The 26,080-nt window shown below is 47.8% G+C and overlaps 1 protein-coding gene across 8 annotated transcripts in view; it reads left to right on the top strand.

Annotated features, from left to right (window-relative positions):
• The window catches only part of LOC118514120 (rho guanine nucleotide exchange factor 7-like), a 36,934-nt gene that overhangs the window by 1,669 nt on the left and 9,185 nt on the right, over window positions 1–26,080 (top strand). Inside the window, exons 2-9 of one of the 8 annotated variants that reach the window (XM_036060700.1) lie at window positions 2,544–2,753; window positions 2,821–2,977; window positions 3,044–3,244; window positions 3,321–3,999; window positions 4,313–5,717; window positions 5,778–7,064; window positions 7,807–8,095; window positions 8,173–8,517. In XM_036060700.1, the coding sequence (XP_035916593.1) occupies window positions 2,570–2,753; window positions 2,821–2,977; window positions 3,044–3,244; window positions 3,321–3,999; window positions 4,313–5,717; window positions 5,778–7,064; window positions 7,807–8,095; window positions 8,173–8,176 (4,206 nt within the window). In that variant the 5' untranslated portion in view covers window positions 2,544–2,569 and the 3' untranslated portion in view covers window positions 8,177–8,517. Of the gene's footprint in view, window positions 1–2,543; window positions 2,754–2,820; window positions 2,978–3,043; window positions 3,245–3,320; window positions 4,000–4,312; window positions 7,065–7,806; window positions 8,096–8,172; window positions 8,536–9,436; window positions 10,732–26,080 lie in introns of those variants that run through there. The other 7 variants (XM_036060701.1, XM_036060705.1, XM_036060699.1 and 4 more) reach the window with 7 other exon arrangements.

Below are 26,080 nucleotides of genomic sequence, written 5' to 3'. Positions count from 1 at the left end.
TGCCGATCGTAATTCATCTGTAACGCTGTTCAGCTTTTACTAGACAAAACGGCAAACGCTTGTTCTCGCTATATTTAACCAAGGGTGTGGAGCATTTAATATGTTTTGAATCCTCGGTATTTGGTGCTCTCCTTGCTTTCCACCGTCCCTCGAAGTAAAATGAAAACACCTGTTGTAAACGACGTGTCATACAACTCGCACGGAGCATGTTGGGTCACTCGCAGGGAAAAAGAAAAAAAAACTTTGTCTAAATATTAGCAATTTTGTCGGCGAGGAGAATTGTTTAAAGTTTTCCCGAAGAATGCATCGCACAATAAGGTCGAGAAACCGAAGTTCTTAGCTTCAATTTGCTGTTTTGCTAACATGACCGCAACACACAGCTCTTTTTGCACTCCTCCACGTGTCGCAAAGCAAAGCGTGCGCGTACAATAAATCTAACGCGCAGCGTGTGTTGCCACCAGCAACGCCGCATCGTCGTTCTCGTCGGTTTTGTGGGTGAATTGTTTATGTGACTAATTTTCAAACCTCCGCCCCGCCATTTGTTGGACCGTTGCCAAGGTGGCGCGGTGTAGTGGAATGAGTTATTCAGCCTGCTTTGATGTAATTTTCGCACAATTTACCCAGTAATGCGAATCGATTAGGGGAATCGCTTCGAATGGTTAAGGTGTTTAAATTTTGACGTTAAAACTTAACTTAGTTGAGTAAGAAGATGTAGACATTCTTCCTATGACGTGTGCGGTGTTGAAAGGCAGCTCACTTTGCAGCGTTTCACAGCGGATGTATTATGTAGCTAGCTTTCTTGCCCTGAGCGGCGTTTCGGTTGATGCCACTGCCATTATGGAAGCGACGGGTGCTGTCACTGGTGCTGTCAGCTCTCTAGGGCGTACAGCAGCAGACTAAGGGACTGTATTTTCCCGAATATGTTTTGCCAAATAAATTTCCTCTCGAAAATAACGCATCTCGAGCGACGCCGGGGACTTTCTGGGGCTTTTCTGGGGTGGATGATTTGCCTGGCTGTCGTGAAAAAACGGCAGTTTTTGGCAGTCCTCGTTGTGTGCTATCAGACCAGACCAACCCAGCAGTGGGACGAATCGGTTGTGCTGTGCGCTTAGGACGAAGTGTAAGCCCGAACACACCAGTATTCGGTAGGGATTTCCACAGGGAAAAATTGCCATTTCCCGTGGACGGCGTGCGGTGTGTGATTGCCTCCAAACCACAGCCATTTCGGACGAAATTGTATACGCCCGTGGCTGTTGTGATTCATATCTGCGGGCAGGTGCAGTGTCGACGTGTTGAGTAGGCCATTGTCCGTCTGGTATTTGGCCACCGCCATCACGCAACATCTACGTAGTGCTTCTTCGAAGGCGTAAGTGGACGGCGCGTGCGAGTGTTCGCAAAAGCAAATATAACAAATATCAATCTGGTTCCGCCTTTTATAGATACTACCCGACGCAGGAAATTATGTATCGCAGGCAGTTTGTCGCTCTCATCCCATAGCCCTGCTCGTTTGTAAAGATCTCCCAGGAGAAGTCGCATGATCGCGAGCCAAGAACCGACGAATAATTATAGAAATTTTGCAAGCTACGGAAACCTTTGAATTCGCGCAGGACCCGGCGAATCAATGAGCGATGCAACTACAGGCAGGCAACTATCCTTTCGTAGCCCATGAAAATTGACCACTGATCCGGTGATTAGTAATCGCGAGTTTAATTCGGCAAGCCACGCTCCTGCAACCGCACCGCAATCAAAGCCTCGCACCCAACCGACTCTCGATCATGACCATGCATCAAAACTATGTTGTCCTCGTTTGGTACATCATTATGGTGATGATACTGATATATCTGTTCGTTTTCTCGCAATAACACCAGACACACAAACTAGACAGACACTTGAACGCAAGAACACAATCTCACAATCTTCAAATCAGCTAGACAAGCAATACTTGCATACTGTCGCCTATAGCAACGAATGGAGCGCCAAAACCAAATACGATCCGCGATCATCGAGACGATCGATCGTGGAGAAAATGGGCAATATTCGAAGGTTTGATTTGATATAAATAAACTATACAAAATACCAAGCAAATACGAGCGAATATATGATGATTGATCGTCGTTTGTGCGATGTAGGCACTACAGCCACGAAGTAAAGGGTTTCTTTTCGAGGTTGAGAAATATCGTTCGATCAGCGTATTTAAAAGCATTCCTTTTAACCGATTCTGTCCGGTATTTCACTGAATGTCAAAAGGTTTATCCTCTACTCAAATCCGTGCGTGCGTGCGTGCGTCATACTGTCTGTGGTCGAAGAGAAATGGAAGTTTATAACTGCCGCGGATACGTAAATATGTGTGTGATGGTCGTCGTCATCCTTTTCCGAACATATTTCACGTATTGGGTTGGGCATTCGAGACATACAAGGTGACTATTTTTAAGCCTGTGCAATTCGATCCGTCCATTCACACGCGAATGATTTATTTGTAAAGGAAAGAGTTGGTATTTGAGCGTAAATTATTTCATCGACACATGTGTTGCATTTATTTGCAGAACGAAGATTATTGTGCGTGGCCGGAATGGATGCTTCGATAATTACGGTCCAGGCGCAGTACTCCTTCAAGGGATCGAACAATGACGAGCTGTGCTTCAAGAAGGGCGATATCATAACACTGACACAGCGCGAGGAAGGTGGCTGGTGGGAAGGTACACTGGGCGACAAAACGGGCTGGTTTCCCAGCAACTACGTTAAGGAGTATGCCGGTAAGTTGGACGAGGCGGGCTGTTTTCGAAAATGGTTTGTTGATTGCCCTATGCTGCATCTCGGTAGGTCCGTTGCCCTTGTCTGAAACAATAAGACCTCCAGAGGAAATACAGGCCTTTCGATCGGTCGTCTTCCGCGACTTGCTGGAAAGTGAGAAAGCGCACGTTGCCGAGCTGCGAGGACTGGCCGAAAACTTCCTGGAGCCGCTGGAAGGCAGTCAAATGTACGTAACGTTATGCCCAATTTTGCTACGACGTAGTTGGACAACCTTTTCCTGCTTTCATTACAGACTCTCTGCCAACGAATACACGCAGCTTACGTGTAACTTTCTCGAAGTGGTAGAAATGCACGAAGAGTTCCTGCAAACGCTGGAGGACTGCAATGATCGCGTAGGGAAAGTGTTCTTATCGAAGGCACCAACGATGAAGAAAATACACCAATTCTACTGTGCCGCCCATCCTCGTGCCATTGTAATAGTCGATAAGTTTCGGTAAGAGATGCACTAACCCGCTGCTGGAGTGCCGTTTTCTATTGTAATGATGTGTGCTTTCTTGTTCTGCAAATAGTGAGGAACTGAATGTGTTCATGGAAAAACAGGGTGCAGCTAAGCCGGGTTTGCTCGTGCTTACTACCGGTCTTTCGAAGCCGTTCCGGCGTCTGGATAAATATGCAGCCATACTGCAGGAGCTAGAAAGACACATGGAGAGCGGCCATCCGGATAGGGGCGATACGCAGCGGAGCATTGCGGTGTACAAGGACATAGCTTCGTCCTGTTCCGCTACCCGACGGCAGAAAGAGTTGGAGCTGCAGATATTGACTGGGCCGGTACGTGGTTGGCAGGGTGCGGAGTTGAGCACGCTCGGTGACATCATACACATGGGCAGTGTGGCTGTTGGGCCGGAGCATAAGGATCGTTACTTGGTACTGTTTCCCCAAACGCTGCTAATACTGAGCGTGAGCCAACGCATGAGCGCTTTCAAGTATGAGGGAAAACTGCCACTGACGGGCATCACTGTGAACCGATTGGAGGATACGGATCAGCTCAAGAATGCATTTGAAATCAGTGGGACACTGATCGATCGCATCGTAGCCGTGTGCCAAGGGCCGAGTGAGGCCAATCGGTGGGTGGAACTGCTTGGTCCCAAGTCTGGTGCGGCCGAACAGAGCAGCACTGTAGTAGGGACGGTGGACATGAAGCGCAACGTGAGCAGCTCTGCAGTCAATATTCCTCAGCCTCCACCCCATGTAAGTACGATCTTTTGCGTGCATGTGCACGGTTTCGTGTGCAACTGCTCTAGGGACAAGTGTGAATGTGAGGGACGTCACGGTGTCCTCGGGTGGAATGATAACGTTAGAGAACTATTGTTTCAATAAGATCGTCCAAAGAGTGTGCGGGATGTATCATTTAAAATTTTATTTTCTCTCTCTCTTTCTCTTGTTTGATTGTCTTTCGAAACACACACTCTTTCCTATTCTTAACTCGTTTATGGTGGCGTGTGGCATCTTCTTTTCTTATTCTTGAATGACTGTTCCGATTCGTATGAACAAACTCGATTAGGGCAAAAAACAGTTAGCACTCGACTCTCGTGGCTACAGTACTCGTGTATCGGTATGTGCATATGATGGTGGTGGCCAGTGGCACCGTACCTATGGTGCCGACTTTGTAGCGACACTTCCCCCGTCCAACTATCCCCCAACCGCTCCCTATGCCGAACTGACCAGCTACTTCCGGCGCCTTTTCCGGGCGGGTGAACTATCTCGGTATGTCGTACAAGCTTTGCTCTACCCTCAAGTTACATGTACATATGCCAGAGGGGAGGTCGTAATGAGAAGACGACGGCATAAAACGACGGTACGGATGCAACGGCGTGAGAAGGACGCTGCGGCACGTGCCGAAGCGCCAAAGCAGAGTGAAAGCGACGCGATATCCTCAAACCCGGCACAGCACGGAAAGGAGGAAGCTGTAGGAAAGGACGCTTCGGAAGCAAGGGACCAACTGACGCAGCACAGCTACAATTCTAGCGATTCCGAGAGCTCATCCTGTGCCTCATCTTCCTGCTCCAGGAGTCGATCAAATTTTGAACGTCAAAATGCGGTAGATTATGTCGAGGAGGATGACGATGCGTACGAAACGATAACGTTTTTTGCTGGCAAAAGTAAAACGAATGCCGATAGCAGTTGTGAAGACAGCACGGTGTATGAAAGCTACGACAATCCGCACTCTACCGAGGGTGATTCTTTCGAGTATAAACACGACACGCAGAAAGAAGGAGGCGAAGAAGAGGGACAGTTGCTGTCGGAAACTGGCGATTGTGATAGAGCTCGCAGCTCCGAAATGATCGGCTCAGCAGCCATACCATTTTTGCGATTAAACGATCGAGAATCGCTCAACAGCAACGGCGGAGCACACGCGGCCAGCGGTCGATCGAAAGCGGGACCATCGTCGGGAATCCACACAACCACCGCACGGTTGCTCTTGGGCGATCTGAAACAGCAATGCTCGGAACAGTCGCAAATGTCGAGCTTTGAGCATCGGGCTGCCCACGGACGAATGGCTTGCGAGAACTTGCTCAATCTGGACGAGTCCATGAAGATAAAACATTCGCTGCAGCAGCGAACGATCACCGAGGAACGGCACAGTATGCCGACGTACTTTGTGGGCAATCGCTTCAACAACTCGTCGGTGACGGAAATATACATTCCTTCGTGGAAAGAAGACTGCCAGGTTGGCGATGGGCAGGCACTCGCGACGACGACGACGACACCACCAAACGCCAACGCAGCTCATGGCGTGAGCAGTACCGATCGTAACAGTGTACATTCCAGTTCGCTAGACATACCCGCCATGGTTCCTGTGCCCGATCCGGTGACGGCCGAGTTGCTGTACAACTTTCCCCCGGCCGAAGTTGACGACACGCCAAATCGGATGCTCGGATGTTTGTCTCGGGAGCAATCACCATTCCGTAAGCATTCAATCAATTCTGATAAAAAGCTTGTGCTAAATACAAATCATCATAGAAAAGACAAGGACGATTCACAGTCAAATAATGCCAATGGATCGGAAACGCGGGTAGACGACAAAGGCTTAACGGCAGCTGTTCCAAGCGCAACTGCAAGACGTTGCCTGAGTTACCAGTATGTGGAACTGTCTGGTAAAAGAAATTCGCCACTATCCGCTAAGCGACACGATGCCAACAACAATATTGTCTTTAGTGGAGAGAGAGGAAAATACGACAAACGTGCCACGAACCGCCGGGAAGATGATACCGATCGCCCACCGGCTGGCCCTGGTCCCGGTTGCCCGGAGCATAAGTGTCGGTTTTGTAGTTTCTATTCGCGGGGCCACAGTCCCCATTCTAGCGATTCAGGTATGGCCGGTAGTTGTACGATCTCGTCGCCAGATGGGCCCGCTAAATTTTCCGGTGATTTTCTTCTTTGTGATTATGCAGAGCAGCGTATACTGGGCGAGGACGCTGAAGCTCGTGAAGAATACCCAGTGCACGAACGCGAAACGCGCGCCGTGGATGTTGTTGATGGCATGGGACGAGCGTGTGCCCAAGTGTTTGCGCTGAGACAATCCCGCTCGAGCCACAATTTGGGTAGATTTGCGCTCGTTCGTGAGAGTGAGTTCGATTACACTGATAGTGGACAGTACGATCACCATAATGAACCACATCCTCATGATAATTCTCAGTCTCATAGCCGGCGGCAAGACTCGCTGAAGCAAAAGTCCACCGTGACGGGTGGCGCCGGTGCCGGTGCGGTAGAGCCGGGACTGTCCGAGCATCCAGACAGACATGCGTTGCACTACGAACACGCAGGACCTGATCGGACAGTACGCAGTCGCAGTGAGGATCGCGCGTTATCACCAATCTCATCGCCAGATCGAGACGCATCCGAACCGCGACACTATTCCGGTCGCAGCCGTATCGTGGTGAATCTATTCGATCGGTCGTCCGCAGCCACCACGCAGCAACGCGTCCCGACGCAGTCGTCCGTGCCGCCGTACGGTGAGATGGCGGCGGATAGGATCACTTACAAAACTGGCCTCTATGCACACTGGTGGAAGAAGGAAAAGTTACCGATATTTGTCGTCACGAGCAACGAGTCGCTGAAGTTGCCACCGGCCGCTGGGCCACTGTCACCGCACCATGCACTATGTGGCGGTGAGCACAGTAAAGGTAGAGGTACAGAGCTTAGTAGCAAATCGTCGACCAGCCGATCGGGCGACACTCCTTCCGATGGTGACAATGGTCCGTTGGCTCGTCTCAACATTTCTGCCAACGATGGTGGAGCCGGTCGGGGTTCAGGCAAGAGTGTTTCTTCCGTTTTTTGTTGTTGAGTTGGCTGTTTTGATTTGCTGCTTCCTTTGTTGATTTTTCTATGTTTTCTTTCCGTTTTCATTTTCTTCTCACCTTTTTTCATCTTGTGTTGCTTGCGTTCGTCTCATTCGGCCTGGTTGTTAATTTCCATTTCCTTGCAACTGCTGCCATTTCCTTCTATCTTGCAGAACACTGTACAGAGTTTGTTTCAATGTTTGTATTTCTGTTTTTATCAACAATCTCTAGCAAAGTCAACTCTTGCTGGAGGTGCCTCAATAGTTACACGTGGCGCAAAATCGCCAGGAATATAGCATATCTGCTTGCGTGTGTGTGTGTGTGTGAAGCTCTGTTGTACATAAAGTTTGGCCAACGCACCCTGCCTGAGCCCTGTGATCGAGCATATTCCCATCAGTATAATCACATTTCGATAGGACACATTGCGGACTAGCCGAATGCACTAATATAAAGCGCACCTCAGGGTTGGCCTACCGGACACACTGTTTCATCCACCTGCACCTATCCAAAGCTTTCCATCCGATTGCGATCGATGTTGCGTGTTTTGTTGTTATCAGCTGCGTTCTAAGCATCGCCGAACATTCCCCAACTTTTCCTCCGCTGTGCAGTTGTGGGCAGCTCGATGTGAATGATGAATGGAGTTGTGAATTGGGTTTGAGATCGTCGTTGAATGGTGCGTGAGCGTTAATGAATGTGGTTGCTTTTGTCAAAACAGATGTCACCACCGTCGGCAACCGGAAACAGCCATCCGTCGCGGAGCGGCACGTCCAGCATCGTGCAGCACATGTCGCAACACAAACGCAGCCAATCGTTCAATCACCATCTGAGCTACAATCAAGTTCAGCAGCAGCAGCAGCAGCAGCAGCAGCAGCAGCAGCTCCAGCAACAGCAACTAAAGCAACATCAACCGAATCCAAGTCTGTTAGCTTCCCCGAACTCCCTGAACCTAAATCGTCACGAGGCAAACCAGGCGGCACCAAATCAAAAAGGTTTTTCGGAAAAAGGTAAAACGAGCATATCACTGTACTGTCCGATTTCGGGCCGCACCAACTAATTCACAAACTGTGTTGTTTAATTTTAGCTAATTGGAACATAACAAACTTAAGACCTGCACCTCCGTTGCGACCGGCCTTTTTAAGCTCGGTGGCCGTCAGCAGTGCTGGCGGCGGTGCGGCTGGCAGCGGATCGGGCGGAGGACGGAGTGCAACGGCAAGTATTACGGGAAGCATTGGTGGAGCTGCGGCCAGCTGCGTCGGTGGTGGCAACAGCAACAGTGGAGGGGGCAGTGCGGGCTTGAATACGTCCGAGAGCGCGCACCACAGTCTGTCTTGCAGCTCGAGCTCCAAGGTATCGCCCACCTACGAGGAGGACGCATTGGTGCTCCGCGTCATTGAAGCATACTGTGCCGCTTACCAGAGCACCTCACGCAACACGCTGCACTCAGGTAGGAGGAAGCGTTTCTTTATCTTGCTCTGTCGCTCCGTTGAATGCTTGTTTTGTAGTCGCTTTCAAATGTTCCTGTTTTTTTGAGTTCTTTCATTCGTTATGTGTCTTCTAATAATTGACTATTTATTAATCGCACCCGGAGTGGTTTGGGGGTTTCGTGTGATCATGCTCGGGAAAATGGGGAAATCGTGTCGTCAGGAAATGCTTTCTCCATGCAAATGCTAACACAGGAACGGAGGGTTAGCTGCGGGGAAAAGGCCATGAAGTGCAGAAGAGGATAACAAATCCCCGATACCAAAATTCCACGAGCCTTGCTTAATCAAGCAAGTCTCGCCTTTACATTCTATCGTGATGGTTCGCGTGGTAAGAAGGAACAAAAACATGGTTCTTGTTGGACTCTCTTTATGTATAGTGTCATAATATATGTGTATTTAAGTTCACACATTTTCACTATTTTAATGTTACATCACTACGTTATTAAGCATGCAATTTTGTGTTTAAATGTTGCATCCTTTTTCCTTTTATGTTTCATTATCTTCAAAGCTTGGCAAGATATTTCCAATGGTTTGCATCGCTCGTTTTGCTGACAAACACATGAGATTGCTAAAGAAATGACACACACACACTGAAAGAAGGCTAAACTCTTTTATCGTATTATGTCTTCTCTCTTTTCCCATTGCCTATCTGCTCTTTCAATCCTATTCCTTTCATTACGCCGACGGGACGACGACGTGTTTGGTTATCGATCGTTCGTTTTGGCTTACTTTATACTAAACGTTACGTACAACGTTCAAACGAATCTGCTACCTATAAAACGCACCCACCATTCCACAAACGTTTCATCAATTGGCCCGCCTCTCCCTTCCCCCTGTACCGACCCGCTCCAAACCTGCCCGCAGCATTGCTGCCATGGACGCCGTGTTTGCCAATCCGTGGCGGTAAGCTGAAAACAAGCAAACATTTTTCCTCGTCCAATCCTCAGCTGCCCTTCACCTGTTCCTCGCTCTCATCCTATCTCCCGAGCGGTGGCGGTATCAAGAACAGCAGGACACACACATCGACAAATAGCATTAACTCGTCACACATCTGGCGGGAAGCAAATCCAAACAGTTTCAATCTTTACGCTGCTTCGATCGCGACTCTCAGTACGACGAATGGTGCTCCCCCGTCTCAGCAGTACCAGCCGCAACAACAGCAGCCACACCATCCACAGCGTGCTCGCTATTCTATCGGAGGCTACGGCAGTACCGAGTGGCGATCACACCTGGAAGAGTCCGGTCGCAGTACGAACGGAGGGCCACGCTCGATCAATACGTTTAAGACTGGTGCGCCATCCACTACGACGGCCTATCATAATCCAATCGCTCGATCTGGCTCGAACTATGATAACATTTTCATGAACTCAAACACCAACACGCCACTGTTGTCACGCGTTTCGAAGCAGCAGACCGTGTGGATGAACGCGAATCAGGCTCCAGGTGCTCCGGGCTTAAACCACTCTTACTACCAGCACCATCATCATGCTTCTCCGCATCACCATCGCCATCGACACCGGACAACGAGTCGCGAGCTGGATGCAGTTCTCGCCGACAGGGATACAAGTCCACCACCGCCGGCACCGGAAGGTGGCGGATACATCGGCGAATATATGCCCCTGGGACACTCGTCTACGCCCGGCGCTGGTGTGTCGCTGTACGATCGTCGCCTGAATCGGTCGTTCGAAACAGCGCAGGGATTGAAGCGAAATTCAAAAATATCACAACTCCGCCGTTCGACTCCACAGCTAAACGGTGACGACGGAGAAAACGATGACGTCGGAACACGGCGCGGTTCATCGATGCAGGAGGACAACCTGCGCGACGATATGTCGCACAACTCGGTGTCATGCTGCAACAAGCTGTGGATGTTTTACTGGCAGCATCACCGATAGGGATATTAGAACTTTACAGCCATGCAGCCAGCTTTCTGTTCGTGCCACGGGTCAGCGCGTGTTGCCGAAAGCAACTGACTCGCCCACACTTCGGCTGTTATCCTGTCGCTTAGCGAAGGATATTCTGTGAACTGTTTACAATTATTCAACGGTGTGATAGTTGATCCACACCTGATCCGACTGTAGCGTCGTACACTCGTAGCTCGCACAGGACCGATTACACATAACGTTCATCATACATACAACACAAACCAATATTTTATACACTCTTATATATACACACATTTATATGTATAACCAACTGCTGTACAGGGTATACAACTTAACGGCTGTAGTGTGACGTCTGTAAACTGATAGTGTATTTGTTGTTGATCAGTTTTTGTTGTTGTGTCGTGGTGTTAGCGTCGTACGACATCGTGTTTGTGTGTAGAGCGCGGCTTGCTTTATTAATCTGTCGGCATAAAAAAGGTCGGAATTGATACACTCGCATGGAAAAAGATGACCAACCTTAAATTCGGCACTCTTTTCTTCGTTTTCGACCGCCATTCGCTGCGATTGGCCGTATTAGTGGTTCACATGGCGCTAGGAATAGTAAGAAGTAGCCCTGCCTATACTGAGCAGTCAAACTGCATATACTCCGTGTTGCTTGTTGTTGTGGATATACAATGTAGAATTAGCGTTAAAGGTAAACCCCCAAAACAGATGGGGGTTTCGATTTCGAATCTTAACAGGAGCTACTTAACAAACCGTGGGTTAGAGAGACAAAACTAAGTGACGATAATAAATAAACTCGAAACACTATACTACAATTCAGCTAGCAAACAGCATCTCCGGGAGTGTATTGATAGATGTCTTGCTAGTGGTCTTTCATTTATCACTGTGCAGCTTAATCTCCCTAAGTCCTTCTTGATCGAGAGAAATGCAGGCAAATGTTGTGATATTAGGTGAAGTTAAGTTATAGCTGCTTTATTCAGAATTGTGTCTATAATCCCCTTAGAAAGTGGATGTGATTGGTGAGAAAGTGAAGGTCCCCAAAAACATGTGGACCAATGTTCTTGCTAGTTCTGTGATGCACTTATCTTCGTCCCTAACACCCTCATGTTCACCAAGACCTCCCAGTAAGTAAAGAAATGTGCTTGATTTAGGCAGTTAATTTAAACAGACCAGGGCCTGGTAGATAGATGTGATGAAAGAGAATGCCGACCTAAAAACGTGATGTGTGTGTGTGTGACACCATAACCATGGCCGTCCGCTATAGAAATGCAAAAATGCATGAAAGGAAAAAGTGTTCACAGAAGATTAAGTTGGCTTGTGTTTCACGGGGTTTTATGGCATGGTAGACGAAAATAAATAATCTTTTTTCTGTTTTATTTTTGCTCTAAACATCAGTAAAACAAATGAGCACCAGGGGGGGGTGTGTAAGCGAGGCATTTGTATTGTTTTCGGCTTGCGGCTTCTTAGCGCTCTTGTTGAGCTGCTGCCACGCCTGTGCGATCTTCGTGTCGGCTGTACAAAACAACAGCCAGCGAAATGGTCGTGTTTCATTTCATACCGCGCACTGTACGACTGCGGAAGTCTTTTGTGGTCCAATGCGCGGTCGGTCAATTACGATTTTTATGTCCCTTCCCTCTGTGGTGAGTGGTGACGTTGAATCGGGAGGCGCGAAGTTTCATTTTTGTTCGACTCATCTTGCACCGTGTTTCAAAGGGAGAAGTAGTACGCTATTACGTCAGGTTATATGATTTCGATGAATGATTGATGTGATCGTCGTGAAAGGGAGGAAATTTGTAACATGGATTTTGATTTAGTTTTGTATGCAAGAGCACACACTCAGCAGGTGTGATAGAACTTATTGTGTAAAGTCTGGTTTGTTCACTCATTTGAATTGTGTTGAGCATGGTTTATAATTAGTGTGTTTCGCTACCATTTCTATGGTTTGAACGTCGGTAGCGTCTTCCGCGGCTATCAGCAACTCATCAGCAGGTCGTGAAGTGGTAATTTGGTTTCGAGGTCGAAAAGAAACATTTCTGCTCCCTTGGTGAGAACGCGAACCTCTTTGCTTCTTCTTTCATGGCCTCCCAAACCCTCGCCAAAAAAAGAAAAACAATGGCCAAGAGAACTACCCTTACGGATGCTTCTGTCGTCGCCCTCCACAGTATAAGGGCTGATCTAAATCTAAAAGTGTGAATAATTACGCCCACGGATGGATCGGTGGCTGGTTGGTCGGGCGCAACCTTCAAAGCGCATCGTGCTGTTGTTGAACAAATTAAATATCACACCACGAACGGGAGGACCTCTCCGGGCACGAACTGACCCGGTTTTGTCCTCGGTTTCTGGCGGTGTTTCGGGGGATCGACTACAACAATGGGGTCAGTTTTCGGGAGGTTTTAGAGTTTGAGCTTTTTTGATGATGTGCCGCTTGCGTCCCGTTATGCTGTTTTTAGTTCATATTTTCCCCGTTTCGCGGTGTGTTGCTGCCGGATTAATGCTTCTGTAATATGATACTTTGTTTCTCGATCTATATTTTCCCGATCTTACACCCTTGGTTGGGGTTCTTTAGTAGTAGAGTGTCTAGTAGAGCGAGACCACAAAAGTGATTAGTTTTCTGAGTTTTATATTTGTTACTTTTTTTTCTTTTTTATTTAAATTTATGTTTATTCCGGTTCGATCTGCCCTCCCCACGGCTTTTCCTACTGTCTTGGTTTGATCCTTCTCGCGTCGGTGATATGTGACGGTGTCAGGTGTCGAGTACGATGAAATGACCCCAACCCTACGGCAACTGTTCATCAGTGTGCGTCAGCTGCAGCAAGATATGGCACAGGTTAAGCTGCAGATCGCCGAGGAACGCAACCAGCGGGGTCATTTGCAGCAGGTGCTCATGGGTCATCTGGAAACGTACGGGGCAACAAACACAAAATGCTGAAGCAACCAAAAATGGCGGTCGTTCACTGGACCTAAACAAGTAGCTAAAGATGCGCTACAAATCATATAGAGGAGGATTGACCTTAGTGAACTAACATTTATCAGTGTGTATTCCTACAGAGACGAGTATGTTGAAGGCAGTGGAAGTGAAATCGGGTTTATTAACACAATCACACACGCACACACATCTATTTACAATTAGTCTAATTATTTCCGAGTATCGTTTGCTGTCAACTAATTTGATTGAAAGTGAAAACCTTCCAGCGATAACAAAATAACAAACGAAAAGCACGGATAAACAAATGAAAGGAAGCAAAAAAAAACACAGCCTACTTGCTTTTTGTATAGCGTCGGAAGAATGTCCGCATCCGAAGAGTGGTGTTGGTGTTTTCGGGCATTCGTGTAAAAATGGGTCGAAAGTGTGTCCGTGTCCGTGAAAGTGATAACATATCGAACAATCGTTTGTTAGAAAAGGTGGATTTTTTGTCCCGCTCTCTCTCTTTCTCTCTCTATATATATCTTCAGCTCTAGCTGATTCTTCCCGTTTCCCACAATGGGGCTCCTCATCGGCAGGCCATTTCGCCGAGTGACCGATCCGAACAGTTTGGCTGGGCTGCTTGAGCGTGTCATGCGCTGCCTTTTTAATAGAGTTTTTCCTGCCACTGTTTCGTGCTTGAGCAAAAGTGGATGGGGAAATGGGTGGGAGGACAGCTCGAGCTGGAAATGTTCAATTTCAACAAATTCAGCACCGTCCCCAGCCATTGATGGAATCCGTCAGTCGATGGTGTGAGTAAAAGTGAAGCAAGGCTTTTGGTCGAAAGTGAAAATCGATCTACGGGTGGTGCGGCGGCGAATACGCATTGGCATACATAACGCTTAATTACGCCGAAAATTGACCGTGGCAGTGTGTGAACACGGGGTTGTGGGGTGTGTTGTGTGACCGTGATCAGGATGAACGAGTCTTTGACGCTGTGAGAGTGGGAGTTGACCATGTGGGAACAATTTTTCGACCGTACCCTCTCCGGTGGCTGTGAAGATTCGATTTCCAATACCGTCCTTCAAGTGTCGGTACTGGTGAAAGAAAATTCATTCGAGTGTCGTAAAAAACAACTCACACAGCCACGCTGCTGCTGGTGATGGGGGAAATTTTCACTCCTCGGCAAGCCATTTAATTGCACTTGATCGGATGGTAATCATGACATCATCCAGATGTGGGTCAGAAACGTTTCCCAAAATGTTCGTTTGCTTTTTTCCGCAAGGACGGAGTGAAGCTGTCTAATGATCGATTGTTTGAATTGACAGGATAGAAACACATTTGCAAACAATATCCGGCAAAGAGATTAAATGTCTGTTGATGAACGAAAAGGAAACCAAAACTCGAAAGACAAATGAACATTGGCAGCAATCGAAGCGTGAAAAATGTGGTGGCGCGTTTAAGCGTTTGTGCGGTTTTCTCGGCAAACGGCCGTTTTGGCGCGCGTTCGCCAACTTTCCAGCTACCATCATCGGCCATTCGTTTGAGCTTGGAACATTATCGTTCAGTTTGATGTTTTCCAACCGTGCTGCAAAAGGGAAAGCTTTCGCTCACGTGGTTGCCGTTGCAATGCAGAAAATTGCAATATGATGGATTAATTAAATTTTACGTTCTATTTAATTTATCGTTTACGCTGCTCTGACCGCTTGTGGTATTCGGTTTCGATGCGCTGTCATCATCGATGGAAAAAATTGAAAGTTTCACCTTCACTTGCTGGTAGTTGGTATGAAGTTGCCCGTTTTTTAAGAACATTAATCGAACTGGAACGTTCAAATATGACAAATTATACAACAGCTGTATAAAACAAATGGAAGTGCATGTGAATCGGATACACACTTTCAAAAAGTTTGTCAAACAAGATTATTTTCCTTCGATGATATTTATACGGCACATTTGGCAAATTATACGTATCCGCAATAGATCCTTTTCGATCATGCTGGGCATAATCAACGACATTGCATGGATGCTTGGAGAACACAGAATATCTTGGCAGCAATCACGCCGTAATCGATCCTCGCTTGATCGCTGCCTGATAGAGCGATGGACTGCACGGCTCTAGACTTAAAATCATATCAATCACAGACTCAATAGCGTCTTGGATGGACCTATTCGTTCAGGAACAGTAGGGTGCTCGTATGATGAGGCTCGAACGAACTCGACCGGTCGGCAGCTTAGAAGCAATTCTGTAATTGCTGTGAGTGATTCCGCCTCTTCTGCTGGCTTCGATGGACGTCACGGATGAGTGAATAGATTGCAAAAATGGAATAAAAAACACCAACAAGAACGACGCGCCTCGTGCCGCGTGTTTGAAGTGGAAAATGGTTGAAAATAAATTGCTTCTCTATTGACGCTGCACTCTGCCGAGGGAGGTTTGCTCTGTCAAGTAAAGCAGGAAGACAGTGGCACGATCGGCAATAGAAAGCAGGCTTCTAAAAATGTATTTGTGATTTTTTTTCACACAAAGCTTCTTCTTCTTCTTTGGCACTACAACCTCGAGAGGTCTCGGCCTGCCATTTCTGGCTTTCTGTGACTTGATTTTACCCGTAGAAAAGTAGTCAGCCTTACGTACGGGGAGGCGGTCTGAATGGGATTTGAACCCCGGCCCTGCCGTGTGAAGACCGGCGCCGCTGTCGCCTCGGCCACTGGACCGCCCCAAAACAGCACTAAGAGTCCCAAAACAGCCCAAAACAGCGCTTTCACACAAAGCACTAAGAGTAAAATAGTCTGTTGTTAGCTTATTGAAACTATCGGCAAAACATTTACAATAGAAGCAATGCAATTTTGAGAAAACAACATAGTTTAAACGCATCAACGACACGCTGCCAAGTATTCAAAATATGAGAGAAAATAAATAAAAACAGAGAGAGAGCGCGAGAGAGAGAGTGAGTGCAGGTAAAACCGCGCGATCGCAACTGCAAAAGCTGCGAGCGGGAGAAAAACGTGGTTGGAAAAGTGAGAAAATACGGAGAAAAACGCACGCAACTCGACGGAAGTGAACATGATGTGCGCGCGCGCCCGCACACGCCTGGGATCTCTGCACAGCTGCGCGTGTTAGTTGCAATATGATCGTTCGATCGGACGGTTCCCGTACAATCAGTTTTCGTCGCTGAAGTTGTTGCTGTTGGCTGACCGGATTCTAACGGCTCTCGCGTCGTTTTCTCGTGGACGCTCGGTTTCTTCACCCGCGGGGGAAAGTCAAGACACTTGGTTCCGTGTTTGTGTGTGCGTGTGTGTGTCTGGACGGCCAGGAGCATCCAACTGACGTGCGCAGCATCGGGCGATCGAACGGTTGGGCTGCAATTTGTTCGGTACGACAGCGTTCTGGCGTTCCTGCAGTTCCTGCAGTGTATCGGTTACGCGAGGCTCCCACCAGAAACGACGCCACCGACGAAGAAGTCTTGCTCTCCCTTGGCTGGCTGTTGTTTGTTCTTCACGGCTAATTCCGGACCCCGTTCTTGGACGCTTGTGACAAAGGAAGACCTCCGGAGCGGGCTGAAGAAACCCCGAGGGCCAACGCAGTAGTGGAATCTGTTCGATTACTGATTACCGGTCGGCTTGTGGTGTTCCCATCTTTGGGTTCGTTGCGTATACCACCGTTGAAGTCGTTCGTTTGCAGGAGCGTTCGAAACAGAAACCAGTGGCGCAGTGGCTTCGGTTTTAAGCTAGTGTTTTGTGATTATGTGAAGCGATAGAAGAGAAAACAAATAACGCGTGTGTTCGCTTGATTCGTTCTTTTGTTTGTGGTAGCAGAAAGAAGCAATGCAGGAAAAGACTTCTTATAGCGGGAAGCTATAAAGTAGTCGTACGTCGTCATACGTCCATCCAAATGCTAGATGGATAGCGATCGAGTCCATTGAACTAGATAAAGTGTCCGAGCACTTGACCCGTTAGGCAAGAATCTCATCAGTTGGGACCACATACCGCGAATGATGGGCAGCAGGGCAATGATCTAAACGACCAACCAACAAGAAAGTGTTGTACCCTGCGGAAAAGTGCAAATACTCTTCAAATCACGCCCTCGCTCTAAACCTCCACAGACACCGATCGTTTGTGGCGAGGATTGCGTTTGTGCTACTATTAGTGAAGATTTACAAGCCTCCGAAAATGTGGTTCTTCTTAACGAACGCCGAGTGCAAGGACCGGAGCTCTCGTCGACGCAACTTCATCAGCTGCTCCACGGCTACCCAGCTAGTGCTAGTGGCGCTGGTAGCAGTGCTGGCAGCTCGGACAGTTTCCGGTCAAGAGGACTCTCAAGGTTTCGGTAAGTACCTAACCTCAATTTGAACCTCAAAGATCATTACGATTTCTCTTTATTCTGAGCTCCATTGCGTCATGTACTGCTCACCGTAGGTCAGATGGAAAAGCCTTTGAAAATGTTTTGATGGAGCTCGTTGTGGGGATTTTTTTGCCTTCTTCTTCGGAAGGGAAATGAATATCGAACCTTGTTTAGCTTTAATTCCAATCCATTCATTAGACGGTCTATTAGAAGCAATAACGATCGAGAGCACGAATTGGATGTGGGCATAGAAATGCAAGAAGGTATCAATTAAACTGACCGTAAAAGGCTAAGCATCCGTTTGCGGAAAGTAATGTATCTAGTTGCTGGATTAGGTGTGATCATAGAAGAAGAGTCGGTAATCATTGTGATTTTCTTGTAAATCGTCGGATATAGAGATAACTTAGAAAGAGGAACCAGCGATTAGACATTAACCCTGGTTCATTCTTCCAAAATATTTGATATCGTCTAATGAGTTGTTGCTATTCTTTAGCCTAACGGGATACAGCATTTAAACGGAAGAGAAGCTTCATTTTGGTGTGAGAAAAATATGACATTCGCAGCCAAAAAAGCTTTAGAATTAATTGTTGGACAGTTCTGTCACGTTGATCCAACAGCAACTACACACGGACGCGCTATTCTGTCTGCTGTGCATTTTTTATTAGTGTCATTGAACGGATTCTTTCCGCCCAGCAGCCAACAATTCTTCCTAGCCCATTGTCAGACCAGCAACACCGGCCCCCGCTCAGTGTCACAATTAGCGGACAACAATGCGCTAATACCGCGCTCGCGGCGAATCGTTTTTTCCTTCCGGTTGCTTTTTGGGAATTAATCGGATCGGGGCTTTGTGCCTCATTCTACTCGAACGACCTTTCGCTCTTCCCTTATGTTTCCGCTTTGCTCCCTTTGCCAAGCCAAAGAGGGGAGGGAAAGGTGCTATCGGTGGAGGAGGTGGTGAAATGTTCTCAGCCTTTATGCTCTGCCCTTCCGGACTGGGCCGGTGGAATGCATCGTCATTAGTCTGTTGGTGGGCGCACAATGGCGGGCGCTTGGAAAAATTCTACTCAACCTGCAACCGCCGTTAGGTTAGTCGTCAGGGGAAGGAAATGGGACAGGAAAATTTTCCGCTGTGATTCAATTACGCACCCTGGCCAACCTCTGGAGCTCGCTTTCCGAGCAACCCGACAATCATGGTATGGAAAATTAATTCAAAATTATTCTTCTTCTTCTTCTGAGAGCCTCCGGCTACAAGGTGCCTTTCCTTGGAGCTAACATGCTCTTAGGGGGAAAATAATGAAGCCAATCTGCTACTGGTGCGGAAAATTCATTGCTGTAAAAGTCACCCGGAAAGGAAAGCGTACCTTAAAAGCCTTCTTCAGCGGAGTAAAATGCAAATGCACTGAAATTGGTTTTCGGAATATGAAAGCATATGCTGATAAGCTTAATCACGCGTCCATTCGACTAGCCATCAGCCTCCCTCGGCCACCAGTCGTATCAATCAAATTTTCACACCTGACTGCATTAATCTCCACCTTGCAAATGGAAATCACCCTCACTCACTCGGAAAAGCAAGAGCTGCGATCAAGTTCCATCTAATCTCGAGAGCTTTACATTTCGCTAAACCTTTTCTTCGTTCGCATCTGAATGCAAAGCTCGCCACGAATGGACCACTTTGCCAAAAAAGGTGGCGCTGATGTGCCCGTTCTGTTACGGTTATTACGGGTCTACCGGCCACACCGGCCACGCCGACCAACGAAACAAGCCGTGAAGCTGCCGTTCTTACACTTCCCATTTAATGTGGAATGCGTTACGTATTTTTGGCCATCATTCCCTTCCGTTCTTGGCTAGGTTCACAGTTAGCTGGGTGCGGACCGTGTGGCGTTGAAATAATTTGTCGTAATTATACACACCTTCTCACCACCAGTCGGTCGCTAACGGATTGAACTAGTTTGATGAGATTTTGGTCGGATCCTCCAGCCCAGTTTTTTGTTTCGTAAATTTAATTTTCAACGGTTTTTGATCTTGTTTGGGTGTAAGCCACGGAAAACAAAAGACTGCTATCCGCAGGAGGCTGCGGCGAACGATCGTACATTATCTGGAAAAGGCGAGAAAGAATGTTTCACGACAACAGAGTGCAACGAAAAAGGGCGACTACCCCTTTTTCACTTCAACCGGGACTTCAACCGAAAAGAGCTCTGTGTTTCACACGCCGTTTAATTACTCGCCCGGTGTAACAGGCGTGAAACAATCGAAACGATCGCTGGAAGAACATTGTTGCCCGATCTCTGGTCGATCTCGATTGGACTTGGCGGTTGTCCAAAGCTCGAAACTATTATTCTTCCATCTCTGCTCTTCACTCTGCGCCCGGTTTATTCTGCAAAAAAAGAAATCCGAAGGGCTTGGTGTACGGGAAATTGGCGTTTGTTTTATGCTGATTTTGTATGCATAACCTCACACACACACACACACACACACACACACACACGTGCACGCGCGCTTACCGTAATCGTAACATCGTCTTGTCTTAAGAAGCTTTTGCTGTTTTGCCCCATCAAACCCAGCTCGTTAGAAGTTGTTTCTCAAGCTCAGTTCCTCAAGTTCCGTATCGTGCGTGCGTGCGAGCGTTTGCTTGCGTTACATTTGCCTGCTGAAGATACTGCATAATCAATCCGGCCTACTCCGTTCCCGTTGTGTCCCGTACGCGATGAATTGCACATGCACAGCCGAACATCGTACGTAACCTTTTCCCCGGAGGGAGTGAGATTTGGGTTAGTAATTACGCCAAATAGGTCTTGTTTGGTAGGGATAATAGAGAAGCCTCATTTTTTCGTGCATTTACTCTATTGCTTCGGTGCTCTCCCGAAGAAAAACTCGTGCAGTTCTCGGCCCTCCATGATGCCAGGTACGATCAACGTAACGTGTGTTGTATTCAGCTCCCGCCGTGGAGTCAGGCGCCGGCTGGAGATGCTGGATGATGATTTGTCTTGCCAAATCTGCTGTAATTTGCAACTCGTAACCACCATCAGCACGCACACAGTACAGAGTTGTCTTGCTGGAGCGTTTTTTAACGTTTGCTGCCGTTGATTTAAAGTGGTCATTGGAGGTTTCGGGCTGTTACGCAAATTAGTTTACGTTACGTTTCGTCGTGCCATTCTTCAGTTCATTCTGCTCGCTCAGCAGCGAATAAACATGCCAAAGAAACGTTCCCTTCCAAATCCCCGTTGTGTCACGATGACCTCCTGACGACGGGGTACACGTTATGTACGCCCGTTGTACGGTAACAGCAGTTGAGAACATTTCCATCCGGAGCATGATGGCGCATTTACATGGCCGTTTGCGGTTGCGCAACCGCAATTATGCGCCAGTCACCAATCGGCGAACACACTCACTGATGCGTTCTGATCCAGTACGCGCTCTAATGATGGTGTGTGAGATTGTGAGGCAGCTACACATGTTTGCATATGCTTCCGATCGGCATCGGAACTCTGCAGATAATGGCATTGCGTGTGTGTGTGATTCTGTGGTGGTAGTGGTGGTAAAGAACAATAATTACAGCGCTACGACAGCACAAAGGTTGCACTTGTTGTGTCGTTGGGTACTCGTGCGTCACGGGAAGCCAAGTTTGCGGAGGAAAAGTTTAACTGTGCATGATGAATGTGTTTTTACACGCGAAAGAGCAGCTTTAATGGCGTTTTGAATTAGAAGTCAACTTGGAATGATGAGCTTAGAAAGGAACGTTTTCCACCAGCAAGAAGCATTGCTTGGCCGGTATTAAGTTTTTGAAGGTGTCTTCTGTTGTTGGGTTGGGAAGCATTCGTGCCAAGAGCTTCACTAAACACTTGGACGATCGTGCAGAAAACTTGTTCCATTCCAGGCAAAGTGAAGGAACGCCACTTCACACGACAGATTAGCGACGGCAACGCGATGATGGGTCTGGACCTCTTAAACATGGCGATTTTCCACGCAGAAAGGTTGTCCCCTGCTCCCTCTCGGATGCCCTTTTTATTCCACCCAGTTTGCCATCAGGTTTCTGTTCGGAACATCTTCTGCTTCTGCAAGCTATCGCTGCTGCGTGCCGCGAAACCTATCCGCATGTGTTTTATCTTTTTAAGCTCTTCTTCCCGAACGAAACTGTTTGCTCCCAATGCACGAAGCATGGTGATGGTGATTCCTCTCATGCAACGGGAATTCGTGTTGCTGGCGGATGGCTTTCGACACGCATGAAGAAAATTGAAATCTTGAAAGCCCTTTTTGAAGAAAAAAACAACACACCAGCCCTTACAAGATCGCACGATCGCACACACGGACGTGAACGTAGCTGGTAGATCTTCTTGGGTGGTGATGATCTTGGATCGCGAGCTTGGCGAGGGTTCACTATCTGTGAAGCGCTTCATTCGGAGCACAATAGACACAAGAAACAATCCTAAAAGCGCGCTAACAGCAGCAAGTTGCGCAACGCACAATGTTTTGTCCGTAATGGAACAAACTCAATTATCCGCAATTAGCGAGCGCTTGTGGCGGGTGGGTTGCTGCACGTCACGTTGATGTGCAGTGCTTGTCTCCGGTGTCTCTTTCCGCATTCGAGGATCCGGTGTCTCGGTCTCAGTTATTCTCAACATACACTCACGCACACAACTTATTCCACAGTGGCGTAAGTGGACGAAGGCGACAAACTGCACATGCAGCATATAAGTGTGACAGATTACAGTTATTAGTCCACCGGGTCCGTCACTGAGAGTGTCATCTTTAAGGGCAACGAAGAGCAAGAAGCAGAGCATACATGCATGTTTGTTTGGTTTCATGATTGATGTCACCGGATTGGCGCATTGGTGATGGCAGATCTTGTATTTCGCTCAACCAGTCAGCTGTCCGAGCGCTTCGATCTTCGTAATGTTGAGCTATTTAGCTGTTTGTTGCCATGACATAGTGATCGTGTGTGATCGGAGAAACGCATCGAATCGTAACGATATGTGTCAGGAGTATGTGTGTGATCGTATCGTGTGCGCGAAAATCGTGTTGACAGGTACAAACTGTCAGCTTGAAGTCACCAGTATTGGATAGTTTTAGGAAAATGAACTCCAACTACTCCGCAATGGAGGTTGACCCACAAAGAAGGTAATCAGCACCACATACCGCAAATTGCTACCAAGAGCAGAGCCGGTCCGTGTAACGGTCATCAGGCTCGTGAAAGGTGTAAACAATGCGCCATCATCCGTCGTTGGACATGTGACGGTTCTCTGGCCACCACCGTACAATAGGTGGTTTGTTTTCTCCCAAACTCGCAAAAGAAGGATAAACACGGCCTGTGGAAACCTTCTCCATCACGAATCGGTTTAATTTTTCGGTTAATCAACGAAACCTTTCTTCAACGGGCCACAGCGACAAAGAGAGCTTGGTGGAGATCTCGTCGTGACCGGTAGAGTAGTTTCACTGTTTGTGATAGAAGAGGATGCTGCTGCCCAAAATGGAACCGAACCGCGATTCATCTCATCCCACTACCGACCCGTCACACGACCCATTAAACATAATCGTGCGTGCTGTGCTGTACAGTAAACCGCGTTCGTTTCCTGGTGCGGAACGTTAAATGGCGCAATTTTGGTATTTGGTACCGGCGCACCTCTTTGGCCCAAGAAGACGTTTTCATGCCCGATCTAGCACTTGCGCGGGAAATGATGGTTGATCGGTTAAATTTCGACCGCAAATACGGAAAGGAATGCCGCCCAGTTTTTTTTTATAATTAAAACCAATGCAAACCAATCCTCCAAACCGTACTTGAAATTGGGCGATCGGCTGCCGAACTCTTGGGTCCCGGTTCTCTGCACGTGTTTGTGAGAGGGTTTGCTTCTACCGTTCGGGAATTGGTGTCTTCGGCACACTGTTTTTGGCATGTTTTGATCGAAAATCTCCACTAATGGGGGAGCCCCTGCCTTCCCCATTTTCTCATCGCTTTTGTAACCGTTTACTGCTGCCCGGCTGGCTCGAGGCTGCAACGCTCTGCACAGCCTCTCTGTTGTGGGATGATGCCGGAAAGCAGCGAAATAGAAGCGCCCATATGTGTGAGTCCCGGCTCTGTCCATCTTCGGAAGTCGGGAGAAAAGGCGTCGGGAGCTGCAGATGATTGGTGGTCGATTGCGTTTGCTGACGAAGACCTATTTCCGGCGATGGCCGACTTTAGACGTTCGAAACCAACCGACTCGGCGATCTATATGTTCTCACTCTACTCGGGCTGCTCGGAGTAGGGGAAGAAAATAAACAAACAAACAAACGCGAGGCGTTTAGCTCTCGCTTTGACCCGTATTCTGTGTGTCCGCACCGGGAAAATTATGCAAATGTGGTGACCACCAGTCTTCACAAACCCGTGTTGAACAATACCTAGCTTGAGATATGGAAATTGGTTGGCTATATTGGTCGGTGGCAATTATTTCGCGGTTCCGAAGCTTTTTAAATGGTTCAATAACTTGTTCCGTATCTTCGCGTTTTTGCGGTCATCGAACGCGAAGCAGAACTTCAGTGGGTTTGTTTTCGGAATGTTGCTGATCAGAGTTGATCACAGCCAGTTGCCACCTTACCAGTGAAATGAAAAGATTTAGTTTTTTTCCCATGTAATTGATGCCAGGCCGGAAGTTGAGTCTTTTGAACGTCAGGTCTTCCATGATTCCTCCTCCTCGGGTCCACGAGAGAACGGATCAGTTCAATCTAACGATCTCCGGGAACGTGATCGTTTCGGACTTTTCATTTCCACATTTCCGCGGAACGATGTTGATCTATGCTATGCTGCGTGCGTGATGAAGTGCTCATGAACGTCGAGCACGACGATGATCACGTTTAACCATCATAAACCGGGCAAAAGCGGGGAGGGGGATTCATGAAGCCTGGTGGGACTCATTACCCGAGAACGATATGCTGTAGTTTCGCTTTTCATCGTGTAATTTGAAACGATAGGATCGCTTCACGGCGATCTTCAGCGGGCAGCAATAAAGTCTAGTTCACCGGAGAAGTACGCTGAAGTACGCTCCAAAAGCATTCGACCAAGAAGTAACCAGCAGCAGTACCAGATGGTGGTGATGGCAATGGGAGGAAATGCCTATCTGCCGACACGGTAGTTGCATGATCGCAGACCCCGCCGGCGGTGGAAAACATGGGGTTACTTGGGTGTGAAAATCTTTGCCATCCCTCGTGCGCAGAGAGACATACGATCAAACAAAGCGAAAACTTCGCCCCATCATCGTTGAATGTTTGTTGGGAAATGTGTGGTTTTCTTCGGCAATGTGAAATTCAATGAACTCTTTCATTCGCTCTCTCTCTTTCTCTCTATTCTTGGTGCAATTGGTGGCATGTGGTTTTGGCGCAAGCAGAACTTACGCATGTGCCGATCATTCACGGTCAGTTGTTGTTGCATGAGCTCGGGCGAAGCAATAAACCTTCTGGCGAACACACAGTAATTGTGTTACGGCAGAGGCGCACGCGCGTCCGAGCAGAATTCTACCACATCCCGAGACGAGCTGTGCCTTCTTCGTCGGAAGGTTTCTTTTTGTTCTTCCATTCTGTGGCCATTTTCCAACTCAACCGAGCCCGACGGGGCCGGCATCCGAAGAACATTTGTTACTCTTTTTTCGAGCAAAAAGGCGCAAGAAGGCAGAGCATGTTGCCGAGGTGTTCTAGTCATCGACCGGAACTGAAATCAGCATCGTAGCATTGTGAGGTGGATTTCTAATTTTCTCCACCCTGCTGTCCGCGTCTAAACTTTCTCACACCACGGACGGCGCTGGTCGGATTGTTGGAGCTGTTTGAATGATGGTTGAGAAAGCAGAGAGGTTTTGTGTAAGAATGACGGGGTCGAATGTATACTTGAGTAGAACATGCTCAGCAATATCATGATCTCAATCTGACAGGCTTCGTAAAGCTCAATTAGCTTAGAAGCACACGAACACAGCACAAGCTTTAGTCTGCTTCAACTGGTTCGAAAAGGAAAAACTCCCATTCCGATTTATAGGAATTGATAAATGTAAACGTTTCGACATAATTTCCAAACGCTAGCAAGTATATCGTTTCTCGATGCTTCCCCTCGATGCATTCCTTCAATTTCTCCCTGGACGGTGTATCCCACCTTATGTCTCTCCAAAAACCAGCCGAGCGAGTCCTCCTCGGTCATGATTTACGGAAAAGCTCGTTTCTACGGAACCGGAAAAATAGAGATATCATCCAGGTGTCGTCCAGCCAGCACCACGTCCAACAGTGTCCGAGTGTGTCATCCCCGATCGTATCACGATCGGAGTAACCGTTTCGTGAAATACTACGAACCTACCCCGGCTCGAGATGGGGCGGCAACTGCTATGGGCACTGCAGCTCTCCACAGCGGACACCAATGTTTGTGGCTCCTC

The sequence above is a fragment of the Anopheles stephensi genome, chromosome 3 (genome assembly GCF_013141755.1).
Source record: "Anopheles stephensi strain Indian chromosome 3, UCI_ANSTEP_V1.0, whole genome shotgun sequence".
In the NCBI taxonomy this organism is placed as follows: Eukaryota; Metazoa; Arthropoda; class Insecta; order Diptera; family Culicidae; genus Anopheles; species Anopheles stephensi.
Note: the sequence above shows the minus strand (reverse complement) of the source record. Positions and strands in the feature narration are given on the sequence as shown.